Raw genomic sequence first — 25,061 nt, forward strand, 5'->3', positions numbered from 1 at the left:
TGAACACCAGATCCTAATGTCATATCTAAAACTGCTCTTGAAATTCCACACCATTTCAAAAGTGGTTTGCCATGTGATATTATATCAGAGAACACAAGCCCAGTGCCCTTTGGGGGTCTATAAAATCTGTTTTACAGTCCTTAAGATAGCATTCAGGCCTGGCATATTCTTTTGTACACCTTTCTGGATTGTGTCACTATGTGGTTGAATATATTGCTTCTAAGAATGCATGGGGACTGTTCACATGTTATGGTTGTCACACAGAGCCCTAGAGTGGATTTTCCTTCTGATTTGTAAAAGCAGGCATTGGTTTTTCTAGCAGACATTGTAATGGCAAACCACCTCCCCTTCTCACTTGCCTTGAAAGCCCCTTGCTGAGGTCACCATAAATTGGCTGTGACTTGACAGCACTTTATGTATACAGTTCTGCTTAGAATGGTACTATAAATCCTATTAAACAATGTGGGACTTACAGGGTCATGTTTAGCAGAATTGCACACTTCTAAGAGCTGCGGTGGCTCAAGTGGTTAAGATGCTGAACTGCAGGCTGTGGAAGGTCAGTAGTTCAGCAGTTCGAGACCTGGGTGCCACATGATGGAGTGAGCTCCTATCTGTAGTTCCAGCTCCTGCCAATCTAGCAGTTCGAAAGCAAAAAATTGCAAGTAGATAAAGAGGTACCACTTCAGTGGGAAGGTAACAGTGTTCCGTGTGCCTTAGTGTTTAGTCATGCCGGCCACATGACCACGGAAACGTCTTTGGACAGCGCTGGCTCTTCGGCTTTGAAATGGAGATGAGCACCGCAACCCTACAGTCGGATTCGCCTGGCTTTCGAGCAAGGGAACCTTTACCTTTACCTTTAAGTGCATTCAGGGGTGTGTGGAATGGTGTGTTATAGCCCAATCCTGTCAGATCTTGGAAACTAAGCAGGGTTGGATGAGGGACCACCATGACGGACTGTGCAGAGGAGGGCACTGGTAAACTACCTGTTCTTCCCACTTGTCTTGAAAGCCCCTTACTGAAATTGCGATAAATTGGTTGTGACTTGACAGAACGTACATAAGTCCATTCAAATCAATGGGTTTTCAAAGGTGTAGCTCTGCTTAGGAATGGACTGTACAGGAAGGATAAGTCTCTGAGTGAAGGCAGTCTTTCTAGATGCAGAATTCAGGAGGGGTTGAGGAAAGCATTTGTAGCATTCTTGCAACTGTCTCTGCTGGGGGGGGTGTCCATAAATCGTTCAGCAAGAAGAAAAGTAAGATTGATCAAAGTCCTATCTTATCTCAGATGGTTATTGTTATACTGACATTAAACAAAATATAGGATACCATTATATCTTTTTTCCATGTGATAAGGTATGTGGTCAAACATGGTTGTTAATGTCTTTCCGGACTGAATCATTCTTTGCCGTTGTCAGAATCAGATGCCTTTCTAAGGGCATAAGATGGCCTCTCTGGGAGGATTTTTTAAAAAGAAGACAAGACAATCCTCCATTGATGATGGTTCAAATCTTGGGAATAAGTGTTCATCAGAACATAAAAGCTGCCATGGTGGCTCAGACTAATGGAGCCTGTAGTCCAGCATCCTGTTTCAGAAAGTGTACAACCAGATGCCCCCAAAAGGCCTACCAGCACAGCATGGAAGCCAAAACCTCCCCTTGTCAGTGTGCCCCAGCACTGGTATTCAGAGGTATTCTGAAAACAGAGGTGCTGTTTAGTCAATAGAGGACCTTTCCTCCATGAATTTGTCTAATCCCCTTTAGGGTTGCCAACCTCCCCATGGGCCCTGGAAATCTCCTGGAATTACAACTGATCTCCAGACAGCCCCACCTTTCATAGCCGACTAGTGGCTATCACTGCATCCTCAGGTATCAAATTCCATAGTTCATTCCTTTTTCTTTTTTTTAGTGAAGTACTTCATTTTGTCTGTCCTAAATCTACTGGTCATCACCTCCTTTGGATGCTTGCAGTTTCTTGAATTCTGGGAGAAGCTCTCTGTACCCACCTTCTCAATCTCACTGATAATTTTATGAAACTCTATCACGTCCTCCAACCATCTTTTTTTCTAAAGTAAAATGCATCAAACTCCTTAGCCTTTCCCCATGAGGAAGGTGCTCCCACTCACTCATCATTTTGGCTGTCCTTTCTGCACCTTCTCTGGTGCTACAGTAATGTTTTTATATATATATATTCGGAGAACTGGATACAGTATTCCAAAGATGGTCACACCATAAATCTGTAGCATGGCCATTTTTTCAAACTTTTTCCCCCTAATAATCCCTAGCACAGAAGTTGTTTCCTCATGATTGCCACACACTGAGTGAACATTTTTATTGATCTGCCCACCATGAAACTAAAAGTCTCTTGCCTTGTCAGGATTTCCTCTGGATTCTTTTTCAAATATGGCATTATATCTGCTCCCTTTCAGTCCTCAAGAAGAGAAACCAGTTTGCCCTGACCAGGATAGCCTAGGCAAGCCTGATCTCATCAGATCTCTGAAGCTAAACAGGGTCAACTCTGGCAAGTACTTGGATGGGAGACCTCCTTGGAATACCAGAGGTGGGGGCAGGCTTTATTCAGCCACCTCTCTGAATATCCTCCAGGCCCCCAGTAGGGGTCAGTCACCAGAGGTTGCCATGACTTCCAGGTGTATGCACACGCCCACACACACATGCATATATAAAAAAATATCAAAAAAACCCAAGAAAACCCAGTTTTAGTAGCATGTTGCGTATTTTTGTAAGCAGAGCAAAAAAAATGTAGTTTAGTCCCCCAAGAACCCTCAGATATATGTCATCAGATGTATAGCCTGTTAACTTTTCATTTTAACCCTAGAACATCTCCCCTCCGCCTGACTCAGTTCTCCTGACTCCCTTTTTGAAAACAATGGCACAAGCAAGGATAATCATCCCACATTTTCTGCAGTGAAAACATGCAAAAAAATTATTTCTTTATTTATTTATGTATTAGATTTATATCCTGCCCTCCCCACCAGGGCAGACTCAGGGTGGCTAACAAGGCCATAGGCATGATAAACAATAACACAAATTAATAATTTAACAATTTAAAATCAACAAACCATTTAAAATAGAACTCTCCTAGATAGCGGAGCTGCCTTAACATCCACCACAGGGAAAGAGCAGCTGGTGTCAGGCTCTGTAGAGCTTGGATTCTGTAGAGCTTGGATACAGGTGTTAAACCAGTGGCCAAGAGTAGATACAGTATTCAGCTGGATGGTAAATCATTTAGTGTGGCATCTCAAATGTTTGGTGGAAGAGCTCCATCTTGGTGTTTGGTGGAAGAGCTCCATTTTGATAAATCCCGCAGGGCCCTGATGTCCTCGGGGAGCTTGTTCTACCAAAGTGGAGCCGCTACAGAAAAGGCTCACCTGGATGTGGACAGCCTGGCATCTTTTATGCTGGGGAGAACCTGACTGCAGTACTCCCTGGAGAACATATGGGGAAAGGCAGTCCCTCAGGTATGCAGGCCCCTGGCCATATAGGGCTTTTTAGGTGAGAACCAGCATCTTGAAGTGAACCTGGTATGCTATAGGTAGCCACTGCAGTGCTTTCAGTGCAGGCTGGATGTGCTCTCTAAGAGGGAGGCCCAAAAGCCGCCTGGCTGCCACATTCTGCACTAGCTATAGCTTCCGGATTTGGGACAAGGGCAGCCCCATGTAGGGAGCATTACAGTAGTCAAGTCTTGAGGTGACCATTGCATGAATCACTGTTGCCAGGTTGTCACATTCAAGGAAGGGAACCAACTGCCTAATCAGCTGAAGATGGTAAAAGGATGACTTGGCGGTGGCTGCTACCTTGGGTCTCCATTGTTAAGGAGGCGTCCAAGATCACTCCCAGGCTCCTAACCTCCAATGTTGGCACCAGTGGTGCCCTGTTGAAGGTCAGTAGTGAGATCCCTAACCCTGGGCTGCTACACCTCAGGCACAGGACCTCTGTTTTCATCAGATTCAATTTCAGTTGGCTCAGCCTAAGCCACCCAGCTACGGCTTGTAATGCCAGGTCCAGATCTTCTGGTTTTGAGTCAGACTGGCCATCCAACAATAGATAGAGCTGGGTGTCATCCGCATATTGGTAACATCCCAGGCCATGACTCCAGGCAATCTGGGCAAGGGAGCACATATAGATGTTAAATAACATCAGGGAGAGAACAGCCCCTTGTGGCACTCTGCAAACCAGAGGGTGTCTTTGGGACAGCTGCTCCCCTAGTGCCATCCTCTGTCCCCAACCTTGTAGGAAAGAGACCAGCCACTGTAAGGCAGACCCCTGAATCCCAGTGTTGGCAAGGCGATGGATCAGTAACTGGTGGTCAACCATGTCAAACGCAGCCAACAGGTCTAACAACAATCCAGATGCCTGAGATTGTCCGTGAGGGCAAACACTGCCATCTCTGTCCCATGGCCTAGGCAAAAGCCGGACTGGAAAGGGTCTAGTATGTTAGCATCATCCAGAAAACTCTGTAACTCCCTGTCTTCAGTCTCCCTATCTTCTTGGAGTAATCCTATCACCCTTTTGTTGACCATGGGCCTCACTGCCTCCCTGGCTAGCTCCCTGCTTCGGATGTATTTCAAGCAATTCTTGTTTGTCTTAATGTTTTTAGTAATATGCTCCACACATTCCCATCTTGTTAGTAACACAGTCTCCTTATCCTCATCTTGCATTTGTTTGGCTAGAACCAGTACTCCTTCTTGTTCACTTCATTAGGTAGGACTTTTTTGAACCTTCTTGCCTTTTATGGCTTTCTTGTCTTTGCTTGTTAACAACATTGGCATCCTTTTAGAGTGGAGGAACCTTTCTTATCATACATTAAGTTGCTTATCATATGGTAAGTTTTCATGCCAAGGTGGTGGTTCAATTGTAAGACTACTGCTGCCACTACTGAACACCACTGAAGGATAGGGATATTTGACAGGGTTACAGGAAGGTATCAGGAGGTAGTGCTGGGACTGTCCTTATGAGTGAATATGACACCCAGCACAGGAACTGTGACCTTGAAAGCACTGAATGCAGCTATATAATAGATGAGTGCTTGAATACCACCATGAGAACAGTCTCAGTATTTCCATCATCACCTCTTGATACCCTCTAGTAAGAGCATGAAAAAACCCTTTCCCTAGTGATGCTCGACCTGACTTGGGTAGCCTAGGCTAGTCCAGTCTCATCAGATCTTGGAAGCTAAGCAGGGTGGACCCTGGTTAGTACTTGGATGGGAGACCACCCAGGAAGTCAGGGGCTACTACACAGAGGCAGGCAATGGCAAACCACTTCTGAATGTCTCTTGCCTTGAAAACCCAAGTCAGCTGCAACTTGATAGCAAAAAAGAAAAAGAAAAAAAAGTGATGCTTACCAGCAGTAGCTGTAATGCTCCCAACAAACCACCACTGTATAAGCCATCCGTGCTCTCAACCTAGCCTAAATTCCTAGTTGCCAGAATGAAGATGGCAAAAAAATATATATCAATGGATGTTCCCATTGTATCTTCAGATTCTCTCAGAGGAACCGTGAGTCACATCTGTGTCTTTCCAGTAAACATTCACGCACCTACAAATCCATCTTTTAAAAATAAATAAATAAATGCATGCATATTTCTCCTGGAAGAAAGTATGTTCCTATCAAGCATTTTCTTTTATGGTTTGAATAACAAAGATAATGGCGCCCCCAAGGCAGGAGAAATTGGGTCTACCCTAGAATTCTCACAGCTGTTACACAATAGTCTCTGGGTAATTTCTTGGAAGCAATGTATCATTCACAAAAAGTACATTGCCAAGGTTTCACAACTCCTTCCACTCAATTCATTTTATTGCACCCCTGACGGTTGTATTCACATGTGTGCATGCACATACACACAATATATGATCTCCAACTATTGTGCTTTTTAATTAAAACAGCTAAAGCAACTTCTCTTCCTGCAATGTTAGACTAATACTCTTTGGTTGGGACTAACTGTTTTTTGCCTTTGCAAGCAGACTTTTTTCTAGCTTTCTCTTCATATTTATATTGAGCCAGTAAAAGGCTGTGTGTATTTAATCACTTTTCTTTTAAAAAAACATTTTGGGCTGTATTTTGAATTTGCTCATACTTTGGCCTGGGTTCTTGATTAGATCATCTTATATTCCCACCAGCAAAAACAAGTCCAACCTGTTCAGCCCTTATATGTTCTTTTTTTTTTTAACTCTTGGAAATTGGTAGTATGGCAAATACTGTTTGCAAATGTCAGAAGTCTGACAATAAACTTTCTGAGTTCTTTGTATAAACTCAGGGCTGAGGAAGTCCTGGTGAAGTCATTTCTAGACCTAAAAAATAAATAAATCCTGAGCTGTTTGCTCTGGCTATGTAAACACTTTGTTCAGGTCTCTTTATCTTTAGTCTTGTTAATTACCAGATTTCTTTTTCAACAGTTATTATATTAATGGAGTTTTGTATACTTTCTACCCATCTTTTTAAGGAATATATGTTACAATAAAAACTGTCCATATTTTAATGAATTTTGCTTAGGAGCAGTACTTAAAAATATGGTAAAAGATGGTTAAAAAGTGTTATTGTCATAACAGATATCTGCTGTGTTTTCACTGTGTTGAAAGGTTTATTGAAGCCAAAATGAGTATGACAATGCCCACACATCCCCATCTGACAGTAGAATGAAAACGCCACACACATTCAGCCCCTGTTTGGATTCAGTAATCCAAACTAATTTCTCTGCACTATTGTTAAGCATTTTAAAGGAGGAAAACTATGTTTTAAGAACCCATCTTTTCCCCCTTTGAAATGCTAACAACAGCAAGCGGAGCCTAGTTTTGATTAGTGAAACCAAATGGGAGTTGAATACATTCCTTTTCTCTTCCCCATATAGTTCTGATCCAAATTGAGCATACACATGCAATTTAACTTTTAAAGATAGATGGAGATCTATGATCTATGATCATTGTATGTTTCTTCTGGCTGCCATTGGCCAGGAAGCCCAATATACAGAGTGGAACTTCCATAAACAGAAGCAGCATATCTTTAATTAGCAGATGCCAAAGACACCCCCTTGGAGTGTTCTTCTCTGCACGAGAGCCTCCTGGATATAGCTGCCTAGGTGGTCAAAACAATACTGGAATAGATGGAAATAATCTAGCAAGGTAATTCTAATATTCCTGATATTCACACTTGTATAACTAATGGGTATATACTATGGGAATCAGCTGTAATGTAAGCTTCAGGATATTAGTAAAATGAAATTATGAGGGAGGCATGAAAAATCCACATAGTACAGCTATGACAGAGCCCCGTTCACTCCCCTCCCTTAGAGGCAAGATTTTCCCTCCATTTTTCTTTTGTGTACCTTGGATGGGAGACCACCAAGGAAGTGGTCTGTTAGTTTGTATTCTTTTCTTTAAAGTAGCTTTGGCAGTCCCACCCAGTGTCAGTAAAATGTAATGACTAGTTTCTCAGTCCAGGGAGGCTTAGGGTCTCCCTTTAACTTAAATGACACTTTTAAAAATACAAAAATAACAGGTTTTATTTAATGTCAAAGGAAAAGGTTAGGTGAAGTCAGGGGTTGAAAATACTGAGGTAAAATAGTATAAGCACAAATTCTTATTCTTATAGATCAGGCTAATGAAAGTTTCTTGAGTTAGTCATAGTTTCTATAGTTCTTTATTTTGTGAGGCTTTTGTTCCTGAGTTTTCCAAACCACTGCAGTTCACTTTATTTGTGTAACAGCAGACTCTTGTGCTGCCCAGGAGGCTGCTACCCTCTTCCCAGTACCCAAATCCCTTCTCTTGGAACACCAGAATTCTTCTTGAGCAGTTGACTGACTTTCACAGTCTCCACAAGCAATATCCAATCACAATAGATCAGGGAACCTCTACTCAGAGATACCGTTCCCTGTTTGACTGGGTAGGGATGCTTCTTCTCTCCCTAGAAGATCTGTCCCCTCTTCCTTTGGCCTGAATGGGAGACTTCTTATGCTACCCAAACCTCCTTGTCAAACTTTTCCCCAGTTCACTGTCTGTGTTCAAACTGCTCTCTGCTAATGCTGAATTAAGACTATATTCAGTCACAGATTAATTTTGACTTTGTCAGCACTAAACCCTTGTCTGTCGGGGCTAGTATAAGACAGTCTCCATACATGGCTTGTCACAGTTAAAGCTGGAATCTGAATCAGTTTTCTCAGCATCCAGCTCTCACGAGACTTTCTTTGCTCAGCTGATGCCAATCAATCAGATTGCCTGGAGCAAAAGGCTCTCTGGCTCTATGAAGTATTCATAGTCCTGTAGTTTTATGTACAGCACTTTTAAGCGTCTTCAAAAAGTGGAGTCCGTCACAACAGCTTCTTGGGATCCATAGCTGGAGGAGAGATCCCATGATCTGATTATTGGTTCCAGTTAGTATAGTATTGGGATCAATGAGGTTGTCAGATAGGTTGTCAGATATCAGTACTGGACTTGGAAAGCTTAATTTACCTCCACCAGGGGTCATTTCATAGAAAAAGAGCTAGGGGGACTCATTAGCATAACTCATTAGCATATGCCACACCCCCTGACATCAGGGGCCCGGCGGTGGACCTGCAAGGCCAGCGGGAGTGTGAGGAAGCCCCGCTAAGGCCCTCCCTGGCCCCAGGCAGGGGTGGAGAGAGGCGGGGAGGAAGCAACTTACCCTCCCTCTTCTCCTGCCTCCTCCTGACTGAATGAGGGCCAGAAGCGGGGCGGCCGGAAGCAGGCGGGGCTTCGTCATATGCCCCACCCCCTGCACCTCACCCGGGGGAACTGCGTTCCCCCGCGTTCCCCCCCGAAATGACCTCTGACCTCCACCATCAAAACCTGTATATATGTATGTATATGCCGTCAAGTTGCAAGCAATTTATCGCAAGCCCAGCAAGGGGCTTTCAGGGCAAACGAGAAGCAGAGGTGGTTTGCCAGTGCCTTCCCCTGCAGACTCTTTCTTGGTGGAAGACTTCACATGCAAGTTCAGACCCTGCTTAGCTTCTGAGTTCCAAGGAGACTAGGCTGTACCATACAGTCTCACATCCCATTACAACACAGGAGCTACATATTGCTCTTATAGCTTTGTTCAAACAGCCCCCAAATATGAGACATCTTTTAAGCAGAAGCAGCCTTGTTAAGATAAATGTGAATTGCGCAAGCATGCAGAAGCTACTTCCCATGATCTCTCAACTGTCAAAAGGCACGAGCCTCGCTGTGCTGTCCTGTAAGTGCAAACCTCAAGCTGTGATTAAGGATGACGGGAGCATGTGAGTTTCAGTCCTTTGCTATCTGTACATCTGAACTTCAACAGAATGATTTTAAAGAGATGCGGCAGTCAATGGATACGCATAGAACTAAGCTACTGTGGCGCCTCAGCAAGGGTACCTTGTCACCCCCATGTCTCCCTGGCGCCCCCCACCTCTCACCCCTGCCTCTGCCCCAGCCCCTTCCCTGCTCACCACCCCCGTTCTGCCACCTGTCTCCTTCCCAGCTGATCCCCAAGAACCCTCCTCCTCTCCTTGTTCCACAGACAGCACAGCATGCTGCACATGCCCTGGTTCTATGACGCTCAAGATGGAATTCTGTTGAGGAGAGGCTTCAGAATGGCTGTTGGACAGTGTTCTCTGTATCCTCATAGCCCTTTATTTAAAACATTATTTGTGCTTCTGTTTGTTGAAAATATGTATGCTCCACTTTTTGAACAAGCACTTAAAGCAGTTTCTAGAGATACAGATAAAACCATATAGTAAAAAGCCCAATAGCACCTTTAATACTAACGGACTTTATTGTAACTTAAGCTCTTCAGAAACACAGCTCTCTTCGTCAGATCCATAAACATTAAAACCAACAACAATAGATGAAAACTATCAGCTAGGATTGCCTGGCCACCAGTGGGGGATAGGGTGGTAGGGTGGTCGCTAGATCCAGGCTGGGAAATGCCTGAAGATTTGAGGAGGGCAGGGGCCAAAGTGGGGTACAATGCCCTGGAGTACAACCTCCAAAGCATCAATTTCCCCCCAGTCTGAGCAGTCTGGAGATGAGTTGTAATTCCAAGGGATCCCCAGGCCCCACCTGGATGCTGGCATCCCCACAAACAGTACAGCAGTAAATCAGTTCTAAGGGCCCTTGTAAGTAATTCAGCCTTGCATCTTTTTTCTGAAGATTGCCAGAGATGACACTTGCAAAATTTCTATTGCACCATTCCTTTCCACACCCCCAAAATGTCTGTAGGCAGGGTCCGTTTACATCCCCTTTCTCCTCGGATTAGAAATCTTAGGCGTATGCAGTTTTAAAGCTAAGCTAGAAGTTTGGTAGCTGTCCCTGATCTGGGAAAATAGGTTACCATTACTACTGGAAACTGAATTCTGTTTGTATGAGGGTGCATGCATGTGGGTATGTCACACAGGCAGGGCTCTTTTTGTAGAAAAAGTCCAGCAGGAACTCATTAGCATAATAGGCCACACCCAACAGCAAGAACTCATTAGCATATTGGGCCACACCCCTGACAGCACAGCTCATTAGCACATTAGGCCGCACCCCCATGTTACCAGAAGTGTGGTTATCCAGCCACACCCACCTTTTGCTTGTTATTCTGTTTACCTTGTTTGTTGTCAAAACCCACGGCTTTTTTGTAGCAGGAACTCCTTTGCATGTTAGGCCACACACCCCTAATGTAGCCAATCCTAATGAGTTTCTGCTGTTGGGTGTGGTCTATTATGCTAATGAGTTCCTGCTGGGCATGGCCAACTTGGAAGCCAGCCGGAACTCCGTTCCTGTGCGTTCCTGCCCAAAAATAGCCCTGCACACAGGACAGGTTGCTTTAAATTATCATCACAGTGTACAGCTTTTTAACATGTTTTCTGTGCTACCTGAACACAAGGTAGACATCAGTTGGCATCTACATCATGTAAATAGGAGATCTGCAAACAGAGGCCAGTTTACATTATCATCTTCCTCCTGGTACTCCCACTGACATTAGTAGAATTATTCTGAAGTTAACGGGGCCAAGAACTTTTGATGTGTCAAAAAAGGCACATTTCTTGTTGCTCATACACAGCAAACAGTTAGCTGGAGCGGTTTTTGTAAGTAAAACTGCTGCATATCTGACCTTACCTACTTTCTCCCTGTAGAATACCGTTGCTAAAGCTGCTGTTAAAGAACTAGCTACTGTGCATGGCACACAGTACACATATGGCCCCGGAGCCACAACTATCTGTAAGTATTACTCTAAAGTTCAGACATAACTGTAATTCAACATCACTAAGGTCACATCTGTACCCTCCATACTGCAGGTTCCCTGAATCAGCGCTTTAGCACTAAACAAAAAAGGGCTGGATTTCTTATGTTAAAATCACTTTTTTGCTTGTGAATGTTGCATTCTTCTGACAGTCCCTCTCATCCCACCCACCCCATCTCAGCATCAGGCATCAAATGTGCTCAACAAGTACATATCATAACCCAAAGTTTCCCCAAAGAGAGAAGGTACCTTTACTTTTCATATCATTCATTCTTTACTAAAAATGCAAAGCTCTGCAGATGCACCAGGCTATGCAACAGATAAGCAAGATGCTGACTTGCTGTTGCTCAGTCATACTAGTCTTGATTTCAGGGCCTAGATAGATGTTGCAAAGTCCTTGGGATGTGTCCAGGTCCTCCATGAGGGCTTTCCATTAGACAGAAGTTGTGAGGTCCCTACCAGGGAGGGACCACCTGATTCAGTTCATGATGGTCCTTATGCCTCCCACACACATGTGTGTGTGCCACTTCCCTAATCTGAAACAGCCCCGTCGGTAGGTTCCCATGTCCTACCTGGCTGCCAGTGGGGGGGACTCCTGATCTTTCCTGGAGTTGTTCTAGAGTTTTGCCCAAAACCTAGAGCATCGCCCCAGATGTTGGAAATGCAATGACATCACTCCTGAGTGATGTCATCACACTGGTGCCAATGGCGCCGGGAGGGAGCTTCTTAGGGGTGGGCCTTCCTCTGCCAGCCAGCTGGGCTGCGGCAGATTGGGGACCCTGAAATTGGGGGATCCCCTGGCCCCACCAGGGGAATAGCAACCCTACCTCTGGGTGCTATTTGTCTCACTGCAGGCTCCCAAATGGGGCAGATAGCACAGTCAAGGGCCTACTCCTTTTTGATCAGAAAATGGTATGCAGAGAGTCATGAGCCCCTTCTTTCTGCATGCTGCAGTCCTAGTCTGAATTGCATGCCCAGGAACTGAAGTCTCAATTGGGAACTCAAATCTGATTAGAAATCCTTGTAGAGGACCTGGACACAACCCAAAAAAAGTGTGTAGTTAGGTCCTTACCTTCCTGAACTGAGGAAAGGTGAACATGAATTTTCCCTAAATGATAATTTACCATGTGGTGCTAGGGCTGCCAAATCCCCCCGGGGGGGCGGATTTCCCCCCGCTTTGGAGGCCCGATTTCCGCCACCACGGAATCGGGCCCCGGGGGAAACCCCACCCCGGCGTGCACGTCAGCCGGATGTGACGTGATGACGCCGGGCACATTTCCCCTGAAATGGCTGTGGCCCCGCCCCCAGCGTGCCCGGCGTCATCACATCACATCCGGCTGATGTGCATGCGGCGCACGCGCGCTTGGGACGCCGTCCGGGAGCCCCCCGTCACGAGGAGAAACAGGTCTGGCAACCCTATGTGGTGCATGTAACCACTTGATACAATGATCACCTGTGATATCCCGCCAAGTGGCTAGCTGGGTTTTACTATACATCTGCACCCAATCAGAATTCCAGGGGTAAAATTCTCCTTCGATAAGTAGACATCAGCAGTCCCAGTGGCAGTGAAATAGTGAAAGTACAATAAACGCTTAAAGTTCTGCTTCATTTGCCTATGCTCTGGTTTTCCAAGGATCTGTCTCCTCCTTCATCCTTGCAGATCCAGCAGCTGGAGGATCGGATGACTGGGCTTATGACCAAGGCATCAAGTATTCCTTCACCTTCGAGCTCCGTGACACAGGACGATATGGCTTTGCTCTTCCTGAATCTCAGATAAAGCCAACTTGTGAAGAAACCCTGATAGCCATTAAATATATTGCCAGCTATGTCCTTGATCATCTGTATTAAAACAGCAGCCCAGAATTATTAAAGAGAGCTTGGCTCACAGTTTCTCATTATTTTTTCCTGCTATGTCTTATTAAGGGAGGCTAGGGGTCAATGGATTCTTGAATCCTTCTCTTATATTTATTCTGATGGATTATTGAGAGATTCACGGGGGAGGGATCCCATATCCTCTCCCCATCACTGAGGTTGGCAAAACTCCAGGCCCCACCACCTACCACTCAGCTGACAGTGGCTGCCTGTGTCTTTCACCACTGATCCTGGGCCCATGGTGGCTACCGGTATCCACTGCCATGCCCAGGCCCACAGCAGTGTACAGAGTCTTCTGCTGTCTCTTGGGTCTGCAGCAGCTGCCTCTGCCACCAGGCCCAGCCCCAGAGGAGCATCCTTCTCTGTGGTGTCCTTCTGTGCATCAGCTGCCAGCAATGGTGGCCAGCAATTGCTGCGGGGCGGCTGTAGCAGAGAAGGATGCCGGTCACTGCTCCAGACCCAGAGCAGCAGCCGAAATCCTTCTACGTGCTGCAGCAGCTGCCAGTGTCCTCCTCTACTTCCTCCGTGCCCAGGCCTAAAGCAGTTGCCTGCAAAGCAGACCTAGAATGGCTCTCTAACTGCATTGTTCTGTGCATGTGCACACAACACCAGGGGTCATTTGGGGGGGGACGTGGGGGGACACCATCCCCCCGGGTGAGGTGCGGGAGGGTGGGGCCTGGAGCTCCCTGCTGGTGCCCGCTGGAGGTCGCCGCCGGCTGTGGGGAGGACACACTTCCGGTGATGTCAGGGGGTGTGGCATATGCTAATGAGTTATGCTAATGAGTCCCCCTAGCTCTTTTTCTATGAAATGACCCCTGCACAACACCATTCCATTTGGGGGTGATTTAAATTCCCCTTTTTAAAAAATGTATTCCAGATTTTTCTCCACACAAGAAAATCACCAATTTAGGCACAGAAATTGTGATGAAACCTCACAGAAGACCCCATAGAGAATCTAGTGCCAGCCAATGTACAGAGAATGGGTCTCCCAAATGAAGGCATACAGGTGAGGGGAATTTGGAACAGGGAAGCCCTAGGTGGGGAATAACACACACACACACACACACACGTCCACTTCTGCATTCTAAATTACCCCCTCCCAAGACAGTGTCTCTCTTTTTTTAAAAAAGTAACTTACTGAACTACCTGCCCTGATTATTGTACATAGTTCCTACTTAATTTTGATAACATTAAGTGAGAAACATGCTAGCTAGGCTCGAAGCTTCCTCCTATAAACACCAGGGAGTTTTTGATGTGAGGAATTAGTATTAAAATATGATTCCCTACCTAAATTCAGATATGGTATCATTCGTGGGGGGGGGGGATATACCACATTCCATTCTAAAAAGGCAAATTGGCCTTTCATGACAGTGATTTGTAGGCTATTAAAAATTCTACAAAGACCTTTTAAGCAGCAGACAAGAGTTGCAAATATATTTAGCACAGCTTTGTTCCAGTGCCCTAAAATTAGCAAGAGCAACCTCTGCTTCACATTAGAGCAGCAATCAGTAACTCATTCCAGCAGGCGGCAGCCAAGCGATGGTTACCTGCGATTCCAAATGCTGTTCATTGGCAGAGATGCAGCTAAGCACTTCCCAGCAACTTGAGCAGTGAGAAGTTAATGAGAAAGTGTTTTGATTCCTTTGGGATACATAGTGCTATTGAGACTTATGATGTCTTTGTACTATCAATTTATTGGCAAATATATAAGCAGAATAGTTTGGGAGGTGGGAACCAAATGATTCCTTTCAGAGGAAACAATAGTCTTGATTAGGTTCCCCAAAAGAACAACTGTCCACCAAAGATGCTCTAATTTTAAGACAATCCAGCTATTATTTATTATTTATTTATTTCATTTATACCCCTCCTTTCTCCTCAATGGGGACCCAAAGAAATATACATAATTCTCCTTTTCTCCATTTTATCATCACAATAACCCTGTGAGGTACGTTAGGCTGAGAGTGTGTGATTAGCCCAAGGTCACCCAGCAAGCTTCTATGGCAGAGTGGGGATTCAAGCGGGTACTCCCACATACTAGTTCAGCACTCTAACCACTGCACATCACTGTGGTGACTCAGTACAGTTTGACAAACTGTCTCTCAGTTCTTTACTCAGACTTTAGAGGGGATTATATTCCAAAGGATAAGGCCATCAAGAGAAAGTCAGCTCTCTGGGAAAATAGTAGTGATGGGCCCATTTCAGTAATAAATAGTCAAGAGGGTTAGAGGGGTGTAACTCTGTTTAGGATGTCACTGCAAAATACCCCCCCCCCCCAATAGCTTAACTATTCAGTTATTCATTTAGGCTTTTTAAGTCACACTTTTTTCCACAATGGGGATCCAAAGCAGTTTACAAAAATATAATTTAATTAAATAAACTGGAAAAACTGCAAGAAATTGCACTAAACAAAACAGAAATAGGATTCCCAGGCATTTCCCCCAGTCCCTACAATGCATCACAGCACAGCAGGGAAAAATGGGGGTATACTAGCATTGCACTAGCATACAACATCACTCCCAGCACTGTCATCATTCTTGATTGGGGGGGGGGGACTCTAGGTTAGAGTCTGGGGTGAATCCTAGGCCGTTGCCCCTGGCACGATGATGTCACTTCTGTTTGGAACCCAAAATGACAACGCATGACAGCCCAAAGCTGGTGCACCTCCCCACCTCCCCCATTGCTCCTGGGAGTTAGCTAGCTGTGGCTGGCAACCCTATATAATAAAGTCTACAGTGTGTTATAATTAAAAACATCCTAGGCTGAACCTGAATCCACTGAGCTGACTCACCCAAGATAACATGCTGCAAGCCATGGGCAAAAACAAATGTCCAAGACACCATTGATTTTTGTGGAAAGGTTTGTGCCTCTGGCTAAACCTAGACTTAGATGCCTGCAAACAGGAAGGAAAATAGAAACTCTGCCCATTTCTTGCCATTGCCCGCCTCTGCATCAGGGCCCTGGTATTGCTAGGTGGTCTCCCATCCAAACACTAAACAGGACCCATGGTGCTTAACTTATAAGATCTGATAAGATCAAGTTAGCCTGGGTTATCCAAGTCAAGGTGTGTCCTCAAGGGTTCCCAGCCCCTTTTGAGGCTGGAATTTTGCAATGTATGCCTTAAGAAACAAATTTCTTTCTTATAGAAGGAGGTCATCTAATAGAACATGTAACTGCACTGTCCTTATTACTTTAAGAAGTTCTTTCCCCTCTCTTTGGCCGTTCTCTACTGTTTGCTTATGCCTCTCCTGTTTTTTTTTGCTCGTTTAAAAGGAACCAGACAACCATCCTGCCTTCATTTACGTGTAGACTGCTTAGTTATGGTGGGAGGAGTTACAGCGCATTATTCTCTTTATATGGCCTTTTTACCCTTTTTAGCCTAGGATTGTTTCATGCCAGACAAATATTTCAGCCAGATTGGCTAGTAAGTGGTGCTGTGTTTTTTAACGCCATGTCAGTTGTAGATTTTGCTGCCAATCTAAGACAACATAATGGTGATTTTTAAAAAGAGAGAAAAGGCACCAGAACCTCAGACATTGGATTGGCACTCAGATCTTTTAGTGAATGAATAGCCCTGTCTGATTGTTGATTATGACGCCAGTTCTGTTATTTGTTTAAGCACTTAAGCACCCTATGGAGCTCCTTATCTCATTCATCTTTTCCAGATGACGCCTAGCCCATGTGAGTTTCTGTGCCCTTTTTTCACCCTTTAGGTTATCTTTATTATCATATTTTGCAGTTCTGAGGTTCTTGTAGAGTTGAAAAGTCGGTAAGTTTTTTAAACAAAATAAAATAAAGACACCATCCAATGAAGACACAAGAGGAAGTCAGCTGGGTGACTGTAGTATATGAAAGGGGGGTATATAAGGGGTAGAGATGAGGGGTTATGGCCAAAGCAGAATCATGAAGTTTCTGGTTTTCTTTTTAGGGCTCCTTGTGAGGCCTCAGGCTGTTTCTCTTGCGCGTCGCTTTGACAGGTAGATAGTTCTCAGAGAGGTAAACTGTTGGCAAAAAAATGTTGCCACAGGGCCGGTTCTTTGGTTTGTGCCTAAGCGCGGGTGTACAATCCACCAGTGTTCCCTCTAAGCTGAGTTAGTGTGAGCCAGCTTACAGTTTTTTAGCCTCTGGCTCACTCATTTTTGTCTTAGCTCAGGAAGGATGGCTCCAGAACAAAGTAATTTATGCAGCAGCCAAATCGCTCGCTCACAACTTTAGCGCCAGTAGCTCACGAAGTAGAGGTTTTTGCTCACAAGACTCCACAGCTTAGAGGGAGCACTGAATCCACTAGTCAGTTCTCCTTGCCAGCCCCACTGAAATAAATGGGGCTAGCCACAACAACACAATTCAGACTGCCTGATGTCAAAGAAAGGTCAGGTTTAAGAAATGAAGGTGGGGTTGGGGAGGGAAAGGCCAGAGTAAGTCCTACTTTAATCAAGCAATTCTTCCTGTTTAATTATTGAAGTGAAAAAGTGTTTCGTGTGACACCTCAGAATGAAACTCAAGTGAACTTTCTGAAGGAACTAGCTTCTGCTGTACAGGTAAGAGTATTCTATATATGTATCATATTTTCATTTTGATGTTCTTCCCTCTCCCCACCCCCACCCCCAGGTATTTTTGCAATTGTTTTTAATTTCAGAAATACATGCGTGGTTATTGGATAATGAGAATAATGTCATTACAAGACTGCTTCAGTATTGGCAAGTGCCAACTAGAAAGTCTCGTGAATTGCCAGCTGTCAAATACTAGATACCTTTGCAAGGACATTCAAATACTAAATATCCTGACCATGAAATGCTGTTAGATATCAACACTTATATCAAATGTCATCTGACATCATATATTCCGTTTTAGTCAATTTCTTGAAACCAGAATGTATGTACCGTATTCTACCCTTCCTCCAAGAACCATGAAACAGAATACCTGGTTTTGCACTCCTCCATGTTGTCCTTACAACAATACTGTGAGGTAGTCTAGGCTGGCATACAGCAACTAGCCCAATCGAATGAGTGCCATGGCTGAGAAGGGGGTTAAACTTCGGTCTTCCAGAATTGGCACTCTGTCCTCTGCATCACACTGCCTCTCTCATTCTTGTCTCTCTAGAGACAGGAAGTCTTGAGAATAATATTTGGGAAGATTATTACACCTGTGAAGATGAGAGACAGAGTACAACCAGCAATCACTAAGACACAATGTACCAAAAAAGGGGACATTAAGGAACAGTCCTTCCTACCTCATTTACTCTGCTTTATTATTGGGCAGCAGTGGCCACAGATTTTCCCATCAGCACTGCTTTTCTTCTATATGCATCACATTTACTGATAAGTTTCTTGTTCTTGCACACCTAGGGGAGGAAGGGAGGCAATTAAAACATTTGTGAGGGAGAGGAATGAAAGAGGGAAAATAACGGTTCTCTCTCCAGTGGTTGGAAATAAGTCTCTACCATTCCATTGACATAAATGCACCCATGCTTAATGACAGCCTATCCACATTTTTCTGCACAGCTTGACTTCTGGCATCCTGATTCAGTTCATCACATTGTCGCTGGGACAGACGTTGATTTCCAAGTCAGTTCATATCTGGCAAACCATGTTCAGATGAAGCTGGAGCAGAATGAGCTACAGTATGAGTAAGTGATATTTTATAACTTAATGGAGGTTCGGGCACATTGTGGATTCTCTGGGTTGTAATGATCTACACAGGCTATTTGGAGAAAGTAGCAGCAGTTTAATTCAAGATGTGAATGTCACCCAGACTGCATTAAACTGAGAAAGGCATTCTTGCCTGGAAAGGAGCTCTCCAGTAAATAAAACAAAAACATCTATATAAGGTTTTCCAAGTGTGCCCCCATCTGCAGATATCTAAACCAGCAGATTGGGGGCACACTTACCCCAAACAGATTTTTCTACAAACTTGAGGGACCCCCTAAATTTGCAGAAAAATCTTAAATCTTTTTTAAAAAATGCACAGGGTAATTCCTCCCAAAGTAATGCAGCAGCATAGACAATACACCCACCTCTGAGGGCCCCAGCTGCTGCTGCTCCTGTGGCGGCTGCAGTAGCAGCAGCACCCAGCAGCATCTGCTGTGGTAGTGGAGCCTGGCCACAGTAGAGCTCAGGAGCTGCCACCAGGCCCAGCCATGGTGGACACTGGAAGCTGCTGCAAGCCATGGTGGAAGCCAGGAGCTGTTCCAGGCCCAGCCACTGCCAAGAACTGCTCTGGGCTTGGGGCAGCTCCCAGGTACTGGTACTGCTGTTGGGCTCAAAGGCAGAGAAAAAGAAGAAGGGGGGGAGAAAGAGAAAGAAGAGGGGATTTGCTTGGGGGAAGAGAGAAAGAGAAAGAAGGGGAATTGACTTGAGGGGAGAGAAAGAAGGGGGATTTGCTTTGGGGGTAGAGAGAAAAAGAAGGGGGATTGTCTTGAGAGGAGAGAGAGAAAGAAGGTGAATTGTCATGGAGGAGAAAGAAGGGGGAGAAAGAAGGGGGATTGTCTTGGGGGAGAGAGAAAGAGAAAGAAGGGGGATTGTCTGAGGGAAAGGGGGAATAAAGATGAAAGGGAAGGTTGGGGGAGACAGAATGAGAGGGACCTGTTAAGAAGGGGGGGGGGAAATGGAGACATTGTCTGAGAAGAGCAGGGCTAAAAGAGGGCCAGATTGACATAAAAGGATGAGGGGAGAAGGGGGTAAGAGAGGATTGCTAGAGAAAAAAAGAAAGAAAGAAAGAAAGAAAGAAAGAAAGAAAGAAAGAAAGAAAGAAAGAAAGAAAGAAAGAAAGAAAGAAAGAAAGAAAGAAAGAAAGAAAGAAAGAAAGAGGGGATGGGATACCCTGGAGGCTACTGAGGAACTGATCTCTGTAGTCTGGAGATCAGATGTAATTTGAGGAGAACTCCAAGCCCCACCTTGAGACTGGTAACCCTACCCATAGGCAGAAGGGGGTTGTAGCACTCTTAGAAAGGAGCTTGAAGGCCAACAGCCCTGACTACAACATAGAAAGAAGTCTGCTCTCTTGTGCTGTACGGCTGCTTCATCCCCAGCTCAGCAGACTGGCAGCAAAGCATTATGGCTCTCATTAGAACAGCAATGTGTTAGGCGTTGGAGTAGATTTGTGGCACACATGCTATAAAAAGAACAGCCGCCACCACTAATGTATGAAAATTAATTATCTCATCCTTCGCAGTTTAAAATAGCTTTATAAAAACACATGAATTATCACATCATTTTAAATGTAGTGTTTTTTTAATATTCAGCCTGAATATAGGGGAAACAAACTTTGCGTGCTGGAATTTATTTACTGCATTTTTATCCCACCTTTCCTCCAAGGAGCTGAAGGTGGCGTATGAGACTATCCTCCATTTTATCCTCATAGCAACCTAGGGTTGCCACACACCCCAGTGGAGGCGGGGGTCCTCCACCATCAGACCCTACCCCCAGCGCCAGCCACTAATCAGCTGCCAGTCTGGGGGACTTACCAAGAGAAAGGAAAAGGCCTTGGCCTTGTGACCAGCATCATATAGGAAATGATATCATCACACCAGTGACTTCCAGGTGACACTCTGGTATTTGGGCAAAAACTCTATGGTATTTATTTATTTATATTTATTTATTTATTTATTTATTCAGGTATTTCTACCCCGCCCTACCCCGCAAGCGGGCTCAGGGCAGCTTACAAAGGCATAAGCCCATACATAAAATTTATAAAATCCGCTGGTCTTGCTGTCATATAGATGGCGCCGGGCTATCAAGGACACTCCAACTTGATGGTAGAAGCTGGTTTTACCATAGAGTTTTTGCCCAATACCAGAGTGCCACCCAGATGTCACTGGCATGATGATGTCACTTCCTGTGCAACACTGGTGATGAGGCCGAGGTCCTTCTCTTTCTTCCCATCCCTGGCACCCTGGCAACCCTATAACAACCCTATAACAACCCTGTGAGGTTGTGTAGGCTGAGAGAATGTGTCTGGTCCAAGGTCACCCAGCAATCAAGTGGGGTTCAAACCTGGGTTAAACCTAGTCTGGCACTCTAACCACTACACTACTCTGGCTCTCCAAATGGCCTATAAATCAGTTATCATATATGGGATTGTGTGGGGATGCAAGGATGCTGTGACATCCTCATCATTCTAGAAGTTGTAATAAATTTACAAGCCAAAAATAAGCCATATATTTCTTTCTTTTATACCATCCCCATCCATAATGCTTTATAGAGAAGTGAGGGCAAAAGAACAGAGCCCTGCCCTGAGGTGGGAAGCAACAGAGGGACGGTAGGACAAGGAAAGACAAGACAGTAAGGAATGAATATGAACAGGTGTAACTTTTTTATTTCATGCTTCCTCCAAGGAGCTTCACATAGCATACATCATTCTCTTCTCGCCCTGCCCCTATTTTATCTTCATAACAACCTTGAATGGTAGGTTAGTCTGAGATATAGTGTCTGGCCCAAAATCACCAAGTGATTTTATGGCAGCCTGGGCATTTGAGTCTCCCAGATAGGGTTACCTACCTTAAGGTGAGGCCTGGAGTTCTCCCAGAATTATAACTATTCTCCAGACTACAGAGGTCAGTCCCCTTGGAGGATAAGGCAGCTTTGGAGGGTGGAGTGTATGATATACCATAGAATCTGGGAGAAGCAGAAGTCCTAGAGTGACATCACAACCTCACTGAGCTCCCTCCCCTTCCCCAAACACCGCACTCCCTAGGCATCACCCCCAAATCTCCAGGAATTTCCCAAGATTGACTTGCCAACTCTACTCCCAGGTCCCAGCCCAGCCCTCTATCCACTTCCCCACACTCGTTCTCCTTTCATTAGCATCATGTGTACTTATGATTTGCTTTATGACGAAGCCAAAGATTCATGGAGCAGGCAAGTCCTGAAGGGCAACTTGTAGTATCTAAATGTTCTAGGTGTTTTTTTCCCCTGTAACAGAATTTTATTCCACAATCTACAAGAAGAGATTGAAAAGCAATTTAAAGGAAAGAGCTATTTCCTCAAGAAGCACAGCTACTTAAAATACAATGACTGGGATAAGGTAAGGTAGTGCAGTTTGGTTGGTTTGTTAGTTTTTCATTGCATACAAGCAACAGAAGCATTGCTTAAGTCACATTTAGTTATTTCAAATATCTCAATCAAGAATGTTTTACTGTCTGATTATTATTCTGCAACCCTTAGATTGTTGCATGGACTGAAAGAATTGCTAGAAATAATCCCAAAATGGTCTCCCGAATTGAGATTGGAAAGACCTATGAAGGGCGTCCCATGTATCTTCTAAAGGTATGAAGGCAAAAATTATAATAATTGGTCTATTTACAAGGAAAGTACATCAAGGAAGTGGTGGGTGCTACAAGCATGGACGGCTTCAAAAGGGAATTAGATAAGCATATGGAGCAGAGGTCCATCAGTGGCTATTAGCCACAAGGTATAGCTAGGGGCTCTGGGGCAAGTGATGCTCTGTCTTCTTGGTGCTTGGGGGGTGGGGTCAACAGTGGGAGGGCTTCTAATGTCCTGGCCCCACTGCTGGACCTCCTGATGGCACTGGTATTTCTGGCCACTGTGTGACACAGAGTGTTGGACTGGATGGGCCTTTGGCCTGATCCAACATTGGCGTCTCTTATGTTCTTATGTTCTTAAGGAAGTGACTTAAGAAACATTCATGTTATCTTCTTTCTTTTTTTTGGTAAACAAATTTTATTTTCTTAGGAATTCAACATTCATAATTAAATCATTTCATCTTTTCCATTGTCTACCCCATTCCCATTTCCTCCCCTCCCTCCGGTGGCTTCCCGCAATGCTTCACCCCTTACCCCACGTTACTTTACATCATTAATTATATCATTTTCTTATCATTACAGTCTCAAGATAACATCATTTGACTTAATATTGATCTAAACATATTAAGTTTTGTTTTACATCCCAGTTCTTTTCCAGATATGTTTTAAAGTCACTCCATTCTTGAAAAAACACGTCGTCTTCTTTATTATTCAACTTTTTCGTGATTTTGTCCATTTCTGCCATGAACAGAACTTTTTGTATCCAGTCTTCGATTTCTGGCACTTTCTCTGTTTTCCAATTCATGTTATCTTCTTGTAATGGTAACAGTCAGGTCAATTGGATCTATGCCATATATTTATAGCTACCTCGTAGATATTTGTGTGGAGAGGTGAGGTACAGGTATTTAAAAATAAGTAAATTAAAACAAATCTGTATTGAAATATGAGGGATGTATTATTCAAAGAATAATTTACAGATATTCCCCAAGTGCATTAGCTAGTTGCTATCAGTGTCCATAGGTTACCCACTCCTTCCATTTGACACCCTCTGAAGTCATCATGTCCACCATGTCTTTCATAGACACTGAAGAAGCTATGTTTGTGCATAATTGATGTGATTAAAAAATGTCTAATAAGCAAATGTTTCCTGGTAACAGGTTGGGAAGGAGACTGGCAGAAAGAGAGTCATCTTCATAGAATGTGGCACTCATGCACGAGAGTGGATCTCACCAGCTTTCTGCCAATGGTTTGTGAAACAGGTTGGTATATGTATGCAAATGCTCTATTGCCAATCCTCTCTGCAACTCACTCACCCAGTAATGTCTTATGTATGTTACTATTACTGCTGCTCTATAAATTCTTAGGTCGCCAAATGGCGGGGGGGGGGGGAGGTCATGTCTCTTTAACCAAGGTATAATAGTCAGAAATGGGCTGTCAGAATTTTCCATTGAATGGCGCTAAATAGGTCCTTAAGGACTGCCTGCTCCCTTAAAAACCTACACAGCCACTGTGGTCATTTTCAAGCACCCCCAGCTTCTGAGGTTAGATATGTAGCAGCTCTAGGGAGCAGGAAACGTAGCTACAGTGGGGCATCTTGGGGCGAGCCCCCCCCCAACTTACTGTCCAGGCCTCCCAACTTCCATCCAGCTGGGGGGGGTTCACATGCACCACAGCCTTGCCACACTGAGCCATCACCCTGCCACGCCTGCCAGTGCCCTTGCCCGCCCGCCCCCCCACTCTCATCACTTTTTTAAACTTTTACTCTCTTGTCACTCCTGACACAGCCTGGGTGTGTGTTTGTGTGTGTGTCCCTGACTTATTTAAATGCCCCCTGGAGTAAAAAAAATCCTCGCTATGGCCCTGCTAGAGAGGGCCTTCTCACTTGTGGCACCAAGATCATGGAACACCCTCCCGAAGGATATTTGTCTGCCCTCCTCTATCACTGCCTGTCAAGGATGGGCAAGTGGGTGTCAACATGGCAAATGGGGTTCAATGTGGCCAAGTGCAAGGTGATGCACATTGGAGCCAAAAATCCTAACTATAAATACACATTGATGGGGTCTGAACTGGCAGACACTGATCAAGAGAGAGATCTTGGAGTTGTAGTAGATAACTCACTGAAAATGTCGAGACAGTGTGTGACTGCAATAAAGAAGGCCAATGCTATGCTGGGGATTATTAGGAAGGGTACTGAAAACAGATCAGCCAATATCATAATGCCGCTATATAAATCAATGGTGCGACCTCATCTGGAATACTGTGTGCAATTCTGGTCACCACACCTTAAAAAGGATATTATAGCTTTGGAAAAAGTGCAGAAAAGAGCAACTCGAATGATAAAAGGGTTGGAACACTTTCCCTATGAGGAAAGGTTAAAGCGCTTAGGGCTCTTTAGCTTGGAGAAAAGACGACTGAGGGGTGACATGATAGCCCTCACCTGGAGATTGGCAGCAATTGTTACCCAGGACAAAATGGCTGGTTTGGAGGGTGGAGTTGGCAACCCCATCTCCTTCCCAGCTAACCATCAACCTACCATTATCTGCCCCTTTGACTTCAGCTGACTTCTGCCCTCCCTTCTGCAGAGCAGTTGTAATTCTGAGTGCTCTCCAGCCCTCACCTGGAGATTGGCAACAATGGTTCCCTATGAGGGACTGACTGGCTTGGTGGGTTGAGTCTATGGCATTGTACCTGTCTGAGGTCCCACCCCTCCTCAAA

General features: G+C 44.6%; 2 protein-coding genes across 2 annotated transcripts in view; both read left to right on the forward strand.

Annotated features, from left to right (window-relative positions):
* The window catches only part of CPB1 (carboxypeptidase B1), a 48,423-nt gene extending 35,350 nt beyond the window's left edge, over positions 1-13,073 (forward strand). The window contains exons 10-11 of the mRNA XM_015428152.1: positions 11,112-11,196; positions 12,879-13,073. Coding sequence (XP_015283638.1) covers positions 11,112-11,196; positions 12,879-13,066 — 273 coding nt within the window. The 3' untranslated portion in view covers positions 13,067-13,073. The remainder of the gene's footprint in view (positions 1-11,111; positions 11,197-12,878) is intronic.
* Positions 13,074-16,990: 3,917 nt separating this feature from the next.
* Positions 16,991-25,061, forward strand: part of LOC107124661 (mast cell carboxypeptidase A-like) — a 27,550-nt gene continuing 19,479 nt past the window's right edge. Inside the window, exons 1-6 of the mRNA XM_015428153.1 lie at positions 16,991-17,064; positions 17,550-17,625; positions 18,589-18,713; positions 22,006-22,108; positions 22,249-22,350; positions 23,504-23,605. Of these exons, the coding sequence (XP_015283639.1) occupies positions 16,991-17,064; positions 17,550-17,625; positions 18,589-18,713; positions 22,006-22,108; positions 22,249-22,350; positions 23,504-23,605 (582 nt within the window). The remainder of the gene's footprint in view (positions 17,065-17,549; positions 17,626-18,588; positions 18,714-22,005; positions 22,109-22,248; positions 22,351-23,503; positions 23,606-25,061) is intronic.

Source organism: Gekko japonicus, unplaced genomic scaffold (assembly GCF_001447785.1).
Source record: "Gekko japonicus isolate JY-2015 unplaced genomic scaffold, Gekko_japonicus_V1.1 scaffold1460, whole genome shotgun sequence".
Lineage (NCBI taxonomy): Eukaryota > Metazoa > Chordata > Lepidosauria > Squamata > Gekkonidae > Gekko > Gekko japonicus.